Source organism: Dromaius novaehollandiae, chromosome 1 (genome assembly GCF_036370855.1).
Source record: "Dromaius novaehollandiae isolate bDroNov1 chromosome 1, bDroNov1.hap1, whole genome shotgun sequence".
Taxonomy (NCBI): Eukaryota; Metazoa; Chordata; class Aves; order Casuariiformes; family Dromaiidae; genus Dromaius; species Dromaius novaehollandiae.
The window spans coordinates 49,264,619-49,276,777 of record NC_088098.1 but is presented as its reverse complement, the minus strand read 5'-3'; the positions used below and the strand labels follow the sequence as shown (position 1 = coordinate 49,276,777).

General features: G+C 37.7%; 1 protein-coding gene across 2 annotated transcripts in view; it reads right to left on the bottom strand.

The window, feature by feature from the left end:
- SCYL2 (SCY1 like pseudokinase 2) overlaps positions 1–12,156 on the bottom strand; it is a 39,440-nt gene extending 27,284 nt beyond the window's left edge. The window contains exons 1-3 of one of the 2 annotated variants that reach the window (XM_064510635.1): positions 11,918–12,156; positions 8,298–8,432; positions 7,095–7,299 (exon numbers count right to left, since the gene is read on the bottom strand). In XM_064510635.1, coding sequence (XP_064366705.1) covers positions 7,095–7,271 — 177 coding nt within the window. In that variant the 5' untranslated portion in view covers positions 7,272–7,299; positions 8,298–8,432; positions 11,918–12,156. Of the gene's footprint in view, positions 1–7,094; positions 7,300–8,297; positions 8,433–8,686; positions 8,708–11,917 lie in introns of those variants that run through there. The other variant, XM_064510641.1, reaches the window with a different exon arrangement.
- Between the last annotated feature and the right edge of the window lie 3 nt (positions 12,157–12,159).

Here is a 12,159-nt window from a genome sequence, read left to right as displayed (position 1 = left end):
TATACATTCTGTATATATACACATATGTGGTGCTTATTAAACTAGACCCTGTCTTACTCTTTTGTTCCAAGCCTGTACAATCTATATTAAACTAGACTTTCATGAGAGATAATTTATAGTCCAAGAACAGTATCTGACTAATCAATTAATCTGATCAGACCGTTCACATGATAAAATAATATGACTTTTTTTTTTTAATGATGGAACATGTGTTAAAAGAAGTCCTGGAGGAAACAGTATTTCCAGTCAACTTCTGCAAATGGAGTGGGAGGAAATGGAGAAATTCATATGAAATTTAGACATTACAGAGTGGATATGAAATAAACGACGAGATTACAGCAGTTGTTTCAAGGCAGTACATAAAGAACCGGCCAAAATAAACTAGTGAAGGAGCTGATACTCCTGGAAGCTAACCATCTTCTATCTTTGAAGAAAAAAGAAATTTAAAACTCTATCACAAAACAATAAGACTTTCTTATATTTCTACAACAAGATTATGAATCATAATATATAAAAATGTTGGAAACTAGTACACAATAATATGGCAGTACAGTTTTCAGTCCCAAGAGGAAACCTATGCTCTTGTACTGCACATTTTATAACCATTATTCTAACTGAAATCTCCCAGGAACATCTACGTTATTGATTTAAAAAAATCTACAAATAGGCTATAGAAAAAAGAAATTCACCTCAACACACAAAAATTGGTTTGTGTTTTTCACCAGGTATCTGACTGTGTCATTAAAGTGTTAGCAAGTGAATGCCTACAACTAACTCAACCAACTACACTTTTTCTGCTTGTATACAAATCAGCTCCCTGTTCCAGCTTTAAGTGTGATGGAGCAAACATTAACACTGAGACAAAGAAAACAGTCACAGGGGGTGGCAGATACATGTTTTACCCACTATTTTAAAAAAATACACACTTTCCAGTACAAAGTGTGAATGTATTGAGCAATAAGTGGCCAACGACAAAATCTCATATAGCTTCTGAAAGCATTTCTGTTTAATGATAAGTCAAAAGTATTAGAATGTGAATAATTAAATCAGATAATTTGGGTCATCAACCATATTTTGAATATTTTATGATAGCTATAAATAAGTTCTGTCAGTGTTTGCTGCAATCCTGTGTGGTTTGTTTGAAGTTTGACAGAACTTCTACATCTCCAAAATTAGCTTACATATTTATCTGTATATGAAGTTTTATACAAGTATTGAAGGTGTGAAAATCATTGCTGTTACACTGATTTTACAGGTGCAAATATAGTTTATAATATAATTGTGGAGTTCCAAGAATCAAAATTAATTTGAACTACGTGATAATTTGCTTTCAATTCATTTTTGCTTTCAATTCATTCAAATTTCTTCATTTTCACATAACATTTCTGATGTAAGAAAAAAGCATACAGCCATCACAGTCTCTGCTTGTGCATACTAAAACGCTAAATGTGTTCTGTTATTAATAACTCAAATAAGGCATTCTGAAATGGGCTATTAAATTCCATAACCAACACTGATTTTTATATGCAGAATTTGACATCAACGATATAACATTTTAAATCCCGTAAGTCACCAGAAATTTTTGTATAGAAGAACAACCAAGAGATAGCTGAAACACGGAGCCTAGAACACACTCTCTCTATTGCACAATAATTACTAAAACCATATAACACACCTGGAAACATTAAAAAGCATTTAGGGTTTTCTGCTGCATGGACCAAATAACCCTGTCAAATTTTGTTTATGAACACTTTGGTTTTGTTCTTCCTTTTCTGTTTTGCACATCCTGATATCCAGCCCTGAAAAGCAGGGCTGCTGACTGCAGCTCATAGGGATGTCATCTGCTGGTGAGGTAATTACCTTTGCAGCAACCAACTGAGATAAAGGCTTGCAAAGATTTATACAAAGTTAATACTTTGTCATAGAAAGCTCTAGGGGAGCTTCCACTTTGTATTTTTCATTTCATAGGTTTGAAAGGTTTGGGGGAAAAAAAAAAAAGTAGCTTCCTCCTGCAGACAGCTACTTGTTATATAAATTCTTGTCTCGTAATTCCAGCTTTGCTATATAAAAATGAATTTAGCATACAAGAGACTGAAATAAAAAAAATTATAACTGCTCTCAACAAAGAAAATGAAAAATTAGGAACAATACAACCATTATCTTTAAAGATAAAAATTTCCACTCATTATGGGATAGGAAGTAAACATACCTTGTTCAATATGCTCTTGTTTCAACACAGAATTTTGGTAGCTCCACTGCCAATATTAGGTTAAGAAGCAGAGACATGCACATAGGGCACTAGACTGGCCAGTCAAGAGATCTCAGTTTAAACCTCAGTTGTGTCACAAACATAAGCTAATCCATACCTTGTGCCTCACCTCTTAGATATTTAGTTCAACAGCGCTTTACTTCAAAAAGATGTCAGAAAGATAAAGCTCAGTAATGACAATGAGCTAGTTGTATATTGTGATGTGCACCATATAACATTTACCAAGATAAAGACAATAAAGAAATCATCTGTAGTTACTGCCAAGAATTTAGAAATTTTAACATAAATCAATGAGAAGAGCAGTGTTTAAATTCAGCAATCCTTTTACCAAGCAACTAAATATCATTCTAAATGTTTTCCATGCAAGTAATAAAAATGCTGGCACCTGTGCAAACAGAAGTAAAAATTGTCCACACCATGCAAGACACGGGATGTGGTTTAGTTAGGCTATAATTGTACTAAGCCATCTGTAATACCATCAGACCCTGAACAGAGAAGTATGTATCAGTTCTCTTTGTGCTCATCTATTTCAGTGGATGGGTGCTGACCACTGTCCTTAGGACATGGCATCCACTATTTTACTCCTTTATAAAAGTTTTGTCTCCCTGCAGTATTAATCACTAAACAGCCCAATTTCCTTTTCCTGGTTTCTTTGGGCGGTTTTCCTCCAAGTCCATTTCCAGCCCTGCTTTATGTGGGATCTATACTCCTTACAAAATGGATACCTGTTCTGGAGACTTGCTAACAATGACAGCTTGAACCACATCTCCTTACTTACTCAGCTGAACACCTTATAAACCAAAGAGACAGCAAAAACACTACTCCCATCTCATCCAATACCACTGCTAGGAAAATAATAATAATAATAATAATTCCCAAACCTTAAGAAGGCAAATAGTGAAAAGTCCATATAAAAACAAGTCCCACTCTGCTCTCAGTCAGGGAAAAAGAAGTATGGCTGATGTCCATCAACATGGGCCATGACCAGGGAATAGAAAATATAAATACTGCACCTATCCTTCGTGCAAGCTGTGCCCCATCACTTCCATTTTAGCTCCTGATGTCTTCTACTCCTAACCAGAAAAAGGTGACCAGGAAAGTCATGCCACGCTTTCTCTCCTGCTACCTAGAGAAAGGTTAGCCATACAAAAACTGCAGGAACACACTGTGTTTGTGCAATGTAAAGACACAAGCCAAACTAGAAAATATTTTTAAGTTAAAGTCTCTAAAAGCTGTAAAAATGTAATGATAATAGCAATATTTCTTCTTATTCACCTCATTGTATATTGAGGAAGTATATTAAAAATACTTGTAAAACATTTAGGCACTATAGTGATAAATATCACAGAAACCCAATTGTTCTCTTTTCAAGCACATTTTGAATAGTGTGCAGTAATAAAACCAGAGACTAAAAACAATAGAATAAGGAAAAAAGAATCCACAAAATATTGTGTAACTGCCATCTATCCTGTGAACTGAAAGATGTAGTGCTCCTGTGGAAAAAAATTAAATGCGATCATGTTGTTAAAGACTACGTCATAAACATAACAGCAAAGGAAATCTTAAGGTAGCAGTCGGAGTGCTTGATTTTAGAAACTTTATGTTTGTTTTGTCTTTTATATTTGTTATGTATTTTTCCCATATGCACTCACTCTTTTTTTAAGAATAATCAAATGCAACTAAATATGCAAACACATGATGTTTTACCAAAACCTCCTACTACGCAAAGCAAAATATTCTCCGAATTAAAAAATTGGATAGCATTCCAGTATCTAGTCTTTTGCCAGAGAAGATTTTCCTCCAGGTTTTGTGTGTGTGTGGGGGGGGGTGTTCAGAATTTTGCCTTTTTTTTTTTTTTTTTTTTAATAATCCTACTTTCCATCTGTTCATTTCAGTCCTAAGGTATACAACACAATATTTCAGTTTTGAAAACAATTAGCCTTTAAGGCTTGCATAATAATTACTAACTTCAGACAGACTATATGGACAATAGCCAAAACAACAAAGAGCTGATTTAGCTACTATTAATATATTAAGTTCTAGCACAATATGAACTAAACAAGACTGTAACAATACAGAAGTACAATCCAGTATCTCCTTAATTCTGCTACTTTTTACAACTGAGCTGCTGACAAGAACAGCCTTAAGTGATCTTACCCTGCTTCTTTACGATTGCACTTTCTGAACACAAAAGAGGACAAGTGCCACCATAGCCAAGAAAAATACAAATGCATAAAGACTAAGTAAACAAATCCAAGATGGGCAGAACTACATACTGCAAAATAAGCAATGTTACTTCATGTATACAAGTATAACTAGAAAGATTCATAAATCTTTCAAACAAACAAAATAGCTTATCAGCAAACCAAATACCAAATCAAATAGCAAATCAGCTATCATATAGCATCAAACATGCATAAGTGCATATTTTCGCGTACAATCATATGCACCTGTGCATATAATTTCCTCATAATCTGATATGTTGTTATTCAGTCACCTAGAAAGTAAGCAAGAAAAGACAAGGCACGCTAAAAAAAATGTGCAAACATTCAGGAAGGCAGGAAAAACAACAAGGCATGAACCAGGTGGAACTCTGAAAAGAGGAATAAAATCATACATGTCTACTGTCACTAGAGACAGAATTTTCATAACTGTCCATCGACTTAAAATAGGAGCCAAAGTAATCCAAAGTTGAAATCCTAACTTCAGCTGACCAACTTCTGTGAGAAAGCTGACTTCCGTTTGTCCTGGGAACAAAAGTTTTCAGATCAGTTCCACTGCCACAATATTAAAACTCAAAGTTTAGCCATTATATCTGGCTACAAGGATTCAAATTACTACTTGTGTTGTTATGAAGCGAATCTGCAATAAAGCCCATACAACCCACTTGTCTGATAAATGACTAAGAAATCTACATGTGAACACACAATATACATTTACTATAGAAAAAAAGAGCTAAGTGCTTGTAGCTTCAAATTAGGTATCTATGTCTGCAATACAGGAAATGTGTACAACACTTTACAAAAGTGACTAATATCACTTGAAAAATGACAGCCAGCCACTTCCACGTTGCCAAACAACATTCAGCAGGTACACACAAAACAAATAAAAAATAATGTTAAAGAACAGATATAGAGCAATACAATACAACACAAACTGCTTGTCATGCTGGGTAGTTTTCTTTTGCAATGTCAGACTGAATGTTGACATGATGTTACCTAACTGGCAACATTAATAATCAATGGTAACTGCATGTCAAACCACCAGGCAAGTAAAATCCTCTGCAACACAACTGCCACTGTATTTCTAATGACTGATGACTGCACATAGATGCACAGATTTTAGTCAGGGTTTACAGAACAAACGCAGCTTGACATGTGAAAACACCTGAACTCAAAACACTGCAAAATCAGTGGTCAGAACACCCATTCAAAGCTTGAAAAACATGACGGAGGGGAAACAGGTTACATGCACTGTGTCAACTAGCCAGAGTGAAAGAAACTCTTCCTACAACTCTCTAGATGCTCAAAGCTATACCTACTACAGGTCAATTGCTTATTGTGCACAGAGATTGTATATATACTATTAACATTACCACACTTTTAATGTTGTATCTGCTGTGTGTGGTTAAATTTGACAAAAAAAAAATCTAACTGATACATTTGGCAAATTCAGTAAATACTAGATATATAGTGTTCTAGAACAGCTGGAGAGATGCTTGAAAACATGGCAAAAGTACTTGCTTAACATTTTCCAGATTCTGAGGCAACCAGATCACACATTCACCACAAATTATTTATCCTGCTTAGTATATTTCTTCTCCATTTGCTACAGTGTATTTTCTTATCATGTGACAGACTGTATATGTTTTCCAGAGCTATCCCTTTGTGTTCGTCTTTTTTCTTCATCTGGAGCAAGCTGATTCACCAAGTGACTTCACCCTCATTCAGCAGCAAATTTAACTGAAGAACACAACTTACTAACTCTTCTATTCCCTTGTTGAAAATTCTACTTCCTTTCCAAGGGTGAAAAAAAGACATTTCACATTTATCCATCACAACAAAATCATTTTCTGCAACAGCAGCTCTCAAACTGCTTTTCCAACCAACCTATTTCCCAAAGTCATAATCCCACCTCCATTTATACATGTGGCCTCAAGTTAGTCAAAAGTTTATATACCACTGCTCTAAACTCTACCAATTTAAGGAAACAGTTATTGCTCTGAAAGGGAACAATACAGATCTGAAACCATCACAGGAAAGGAAGAACTTCTGTCCTCCACACCCTCCCCCTCTCTCCCTCATGCATTTCTGTTAGTGTATCTCATGACCAATAACATTTGTAACCCCCCCAATTTCTGTGTGGTAGTTGAGCAAAAAATTACACTGAGATCAAATAATATCATGATCATTTTAAACTTCAAAAAGTCAGTACTACTTCCAAAAAAAGCTACAAAGCAACCCAAATTGGGGAACTAATACAAGTTCTTTCTTCTTGTCAGATCAGTTTTAACTCAGAATAATTCTTGATCAGCTTCTACACAGAAACAGCTGTAACAAAGAGGTTGGAAAGAATAGGATGCCATGAACATAGAACCACTTCTTTCTCCAGCAGTGAAGGCTTAAAGTAAAGGCTTAAAAGACTATCATCTGAGCAGAGAACATTATATTTCAGTAATTTTTGTGTCTTCATTTCATTCTACTTATAATACTACCCTTACCATTAGTTTGCCCAATTGGATTTTGTTTTTAAGTGCTTCCTAGCAAGTGGCACAACAGCATGATATCTAATGCTTATAAACTTACGTCTCAACTTGACAACCCACCTGTTTTGTTGATTTTTTAGTTCCGTTAAATATCTTCCAAGCAAGTCCATTACCACCACTGGCAATATGTCGGCCAACATCAAATTCCCTGGTAACAGGATTTCCCATGACTGCACTGGTGACATCAGCTGTTACCTTTGTAACGGTACTCTTTAATTTATTCAGCATGGACTCCATTGTCTCAAGCGTACAGGATTGTATTATCCTACAAAGACAAGAAAAAAAGCTTTATAATCCTCTCAGAAATTCTGTTAACGTAAGACACATGTTGAAAATTATTATGTTACAGGACATCTAACCAAGGACCCAATAGGGTAAAGGAGTAACTGACACAAAGAATAGTGAAATATAACTCTCCCAAGGCTTTACAGTTATATCTCCTCATACTGCATACATACATCTATGCGTGCATGCCTGGGAATTACATGTCCTTGCTCCTCTACCTCCTCAATAACTTCTGAATCTGTTCATTGACCTTCATTAGATCTGACAGAGAGATTACAGAGTGAGAGATTCAACCATTCATAAACATAGATGATTGAATAAAGGAGAGAGCCTATAAACTACTCCCATAAAGGGAAAGGCTCACACCTTGTGTATCAAAAAATTAGTCAACCACAAGAGTCATATCTGAAGGAAACTAGCCTCCATTAATTTCAGTACTCACAGAACTATACATTTTTGGAAGCAAAAGTTTGCTTAAGATCCCAGACCAGCAAGAGAACAGATGTGTATTACACAGAAGACAATTAAAAAATGTGTTCTTTCCTACACTATGCCTGTCAAGAGGCAAGCTAAAAATTACTTTACCCATCAGACTTGCTGACAGTGTTATTTGTCTGATGTAAGTAATGATGAACCGATCAGCTGCTTTTGGGGAAGGGAACATGAAATTCTCTTTATATACTTTATTCTAGAACAAGATTGAACAAGTTTTTTACATCACCTTACAAATTTAAGAGCTAAAAGATGTGACCTACGATTTAGTCCATCTTCCCTTGTACTGTGTACTTCCATTGTTTCCTGACTAAGTTGCCATTGCTGCTTCCAAAAAATCTGATTTGCCTGTGGGACTAAGAAAAGAGTGCTGGGCAAAAGTTCGAGAGCATACATCCCATTTATATTATTGTCTCTCTGATACTGGATAAGCAAGAAAGAAGGGAGACAAAAAAAGGAATACTAAAAAAAGAGACAGATATTCACCTTCCTTATTGGTGTGAGCAAAGATGAAGGGAGAATACAAGAAGAAATTATTTTCTGGAATCAGGTATCAGTATCTAAAGACATTTCTTCATTCTTTCTTTCAAATAAGGTGTGAAGAGTATTAATTTCTTCAACCTAGAGTAAAATAAACATAAGATAGTACATTAGCAAATATGCTGAGATCTGCAGAGATGTTGTTTTTATTTATAGCCTCACTTACCACATACTTAATTCACTGATACCTAATTTGTGCACCAGGTAATTCAAAGTGACTTCTTTGAAAAATAAAAAATGTCACTACTAACCAAATGGAAGAGACAAGATTCTGTTGTGATAAAGAAGAGGGTTTCCAAATCATAACAAGGACAAAAGAAGCAGAAGGCACTTACAAGTAGTTCAGTGAGCACAGGGACTAATGAGCTCCCAAATCCTTCTGATCAAACATGAGGTGCCTGTTTGTAAGAATTAAACCTTTTCCCACTGTTCAGGCATTTATAAGGTATTTTTCTGGTCTACATAGATTCTCTGGTGTCTAAGGAAGTATTCATTTATGCCACAGCTTCTCCTGCATTGACACAGATGGAGTCTGTTTCTTCTTCACAGCTCCTCAGGTCTCACAAAACCTGTAGGAACTTACCTCTGTCAGACTGGACTGAAATCAAACACACTCAACAGTTCTTTGGACACATGCTTTCTCCCCATGATACAACAGATCTGATTCCATAGGAAATCAACATAAGAAAAAAATCTGATTAGGATTATATTGGAAAAATACACTTGATTCCTAGGAGAAGTAATAAACATTATCAAACTAATTTCCTTTAAAATTATGTCAGTTACTGAACAATTCACTCCAGTGTAGAAGTCCTAGTCCTGTGCAAACTCTAGGATAGTGCCAGAAGCAACACAGCTAGGAGTTTCGGCTGACCAAAGAAAAGGAATTGTTTAAAAAAAAAAAAAAAAAAAAGTATCAGCTGAAGTGATCTCAATCCTGCAAACGCTCAACTTTAAAATCAGAAATACTAGTTATGGCTTCAACAGGATTACTCAGGATCAGAACCAGACATCACTGCAAGCACACTCAAGACATGGGGGTCTTAATTATAGGGACTGAAAGCTTTAGATATGAGTAGGTGAGTACAAGTACATTGAGATACTCTTCAGAAAAATTTTGTATTAGTTGCTATGTATTGTTTTGTTGAGAATATAGATGGAAATGAATTACAAAAATTTGGTATTCATGTATTCAATAATTTTGTTATAGTATGTGACACCTTATTACAGTGTATTAATTTTAGTTTCTGAATTGCTATGATAAAATATGTGCAACTCTTAACTGTGCTGCCCAAGACCAAACAGCTACTAGACACAGGCCAAATTCCTTAAATGAAGAAACTTTTCATTAACCTGATAAATAGGGAGAAACAAGCATCATGGAGAATTCTGAATATGAGGTATAGGCAACTGTAACCCTCAGAGATTTTATTCTGTAGCTGTTCCATGAGGCAAACTCTATATGCTAAAGGACTATAAAAATCAATCCTAATCAGTTTGAAATAACAACAAATCAGATTTATTCATTTTTAAACCTTGAGTTACTTGCCTTGCGTTTTATTCGCTCCTAGACATCAAAGCTATTAATAACATTTCTTCCCTGGTATCAATGCAACAAAGTCTTTTGTTACAATTCTCAACACTAGAGAGATGCTTCACCCAATTAACTGCAGAGGAAGTACAAAGAAAACTTTCCATGCATGTTCAAATTCCTTTGTGTAAGTCTGAAGAAGAGTTTCTCTATATGGGGAGCAGAATAATGGTACAGCTATTGACCAAATTATAAGTGCCCTCTGCTGTGAGTGACAGACTAACTGCAGTGAAAAGGCTGGAAAAGACAGTAGGTGAAAATGCTAACAACATCCCACTGTCAGTAGAGCTGGGATTTAAAAAGCACGCCTGGTAGGCCCTGTCCAACCTGTTCCTCTCCAGCCTGACAGTATGCAACCTACTGATTCATTCTGCTAGGGGAAAGGAGTAGTGAGAGACTTATTTCTCAATAAACAGCTTGGTTTCTAAGTTTATGTCTATCTAACACTGTCTATACACTTGTACAAATCCTCCTGTCAACATTTACACTACAAGCTAAGAAAGCTTTTTTCCTTTGCTGTAGGAAAACGTTTGTTGTTACCCGCTTCACTAATGACTCAATACGTGTCAGCAGGAACAACATCTAGAAAATCCATAAGAAATGAGAAAAATAAAACATTCTATTTTGAGTAGTAACTATAATATCATGAATTATGATGATATCAACCATATTTAAAATATGCAAATTTAGTTCTCAGTTGTAAAAAAAAGTTTATTCAGTTCTTTTAAGACTGAATTCCTATTTATAGAGAAATTAACAAGCACAAGACAATAAAGCAATGCCAGTCACCCACAGTGAAGAATAATTTTCCATTTCAAGTTAAAAGGTAATAAATAAGAGTACATGATCTTAACAGTAACAGTGTTCAGGCAAGCAGCACAGGACATGCAATAAATGTTTAAGAACTTTGTTTTCTTCCTTTCTGAAGTGTAATATTGTTGATACTGATACCAAGCACATGAAACGCAAAATGAATCCTACAAAGAAAGCTGATTTATGATCAGTTTGTTCTCATGAAGTCTACTAACAATCAATAATGGTCTTTATGCTGATGTACATCAGCAACAATACATCAGCATGATGAGGACCTAACCATTTTGCCAGGTACTAAGCAACAGCACTAAAAAATGAGACAAAACATTACAAATTTTGAAATAAAAATAAAACCAAAGCAAAGATTCCTTATCATTCTTCAACTCTCACTTCTGTAAGGCAACTACATAACTCAAAACTATTAATTTATCCATGAACTAATCCATAGCCTCATCTGATCTACTGACATGGGTACATTCGGTGCCCTCCCTCGCATGGTACCATGCACTCTGCTAGATTTTTGTCCTATGACAAGCTGGGAATCCCTTCTTGAAAGAGGGCAGCAGGCAAGGTTACTTCATGTCACCCAACCCAAACTATTATGCAGTCGATCTGACTCAAAAAATGGTGATTCCACAAAAGGCACTAGAAGAACTGCATCTCAGGAAAACGATCTGCAGGTTTTGCATTTGCTATAAAAACAACGTGAGGAGCAAACGCAGTGATGTATCGGTACGGCTGCCCTCAGGGCAAGTCACCTTCATGACTTTTTTATTTTTTTTTAATTTCTGCACTGAGCCGCAACTGAAATCCTAACAAAACCTCAGGGAACGAGACCTACGAGAGAGGCTCTATTCGCCGCCCGCTGACAGCAGACCCTCCCCCCCACACACAAACACACAAGCTGCGGACCCCCCCAGCCCGCCCCCCGCGGATCGGCCCTCCCGGGGGAAGCGCTCCCCGCTCCTGCCCGTGGGACGGGGCTTGCAGGAGGCTGCGGCCGCCCTCAGAGGCGGCACGGGTCGGGCGGCGAACCTCGGTGCCGCGAGGCCGCAGCCGCGGGGCGCGGAGCCGCCGCGGGCCCGGGCGCCGCGGCACTAGGCCCCGGGCAGCCGCTGCCGCCCGGGTCGCGGGGTCACGGCGCGGCGCCGCCGCCGCTCACCTGAGGCAGCGCAGGGCCGCGCTGCCTGCGGCGCCGTGGGCCCGGCCGGGCGCCTGTCACGGCCCTCTGTGTCTCGCTGCGGGCCCGGCTCAGCCCCGTCCCGCTCCGGCTACTCCATGGCGACGGCAACGGCGACGGCGACGGCGACGGCGACGGCGACGGCGGCGGGCGGGGCGGGGCCGCCGCCTGCGCGCGCCTCGCTTCCGCCGCGGGGGCGGGGCTGGGGCGGCCGCCGGCGGGGG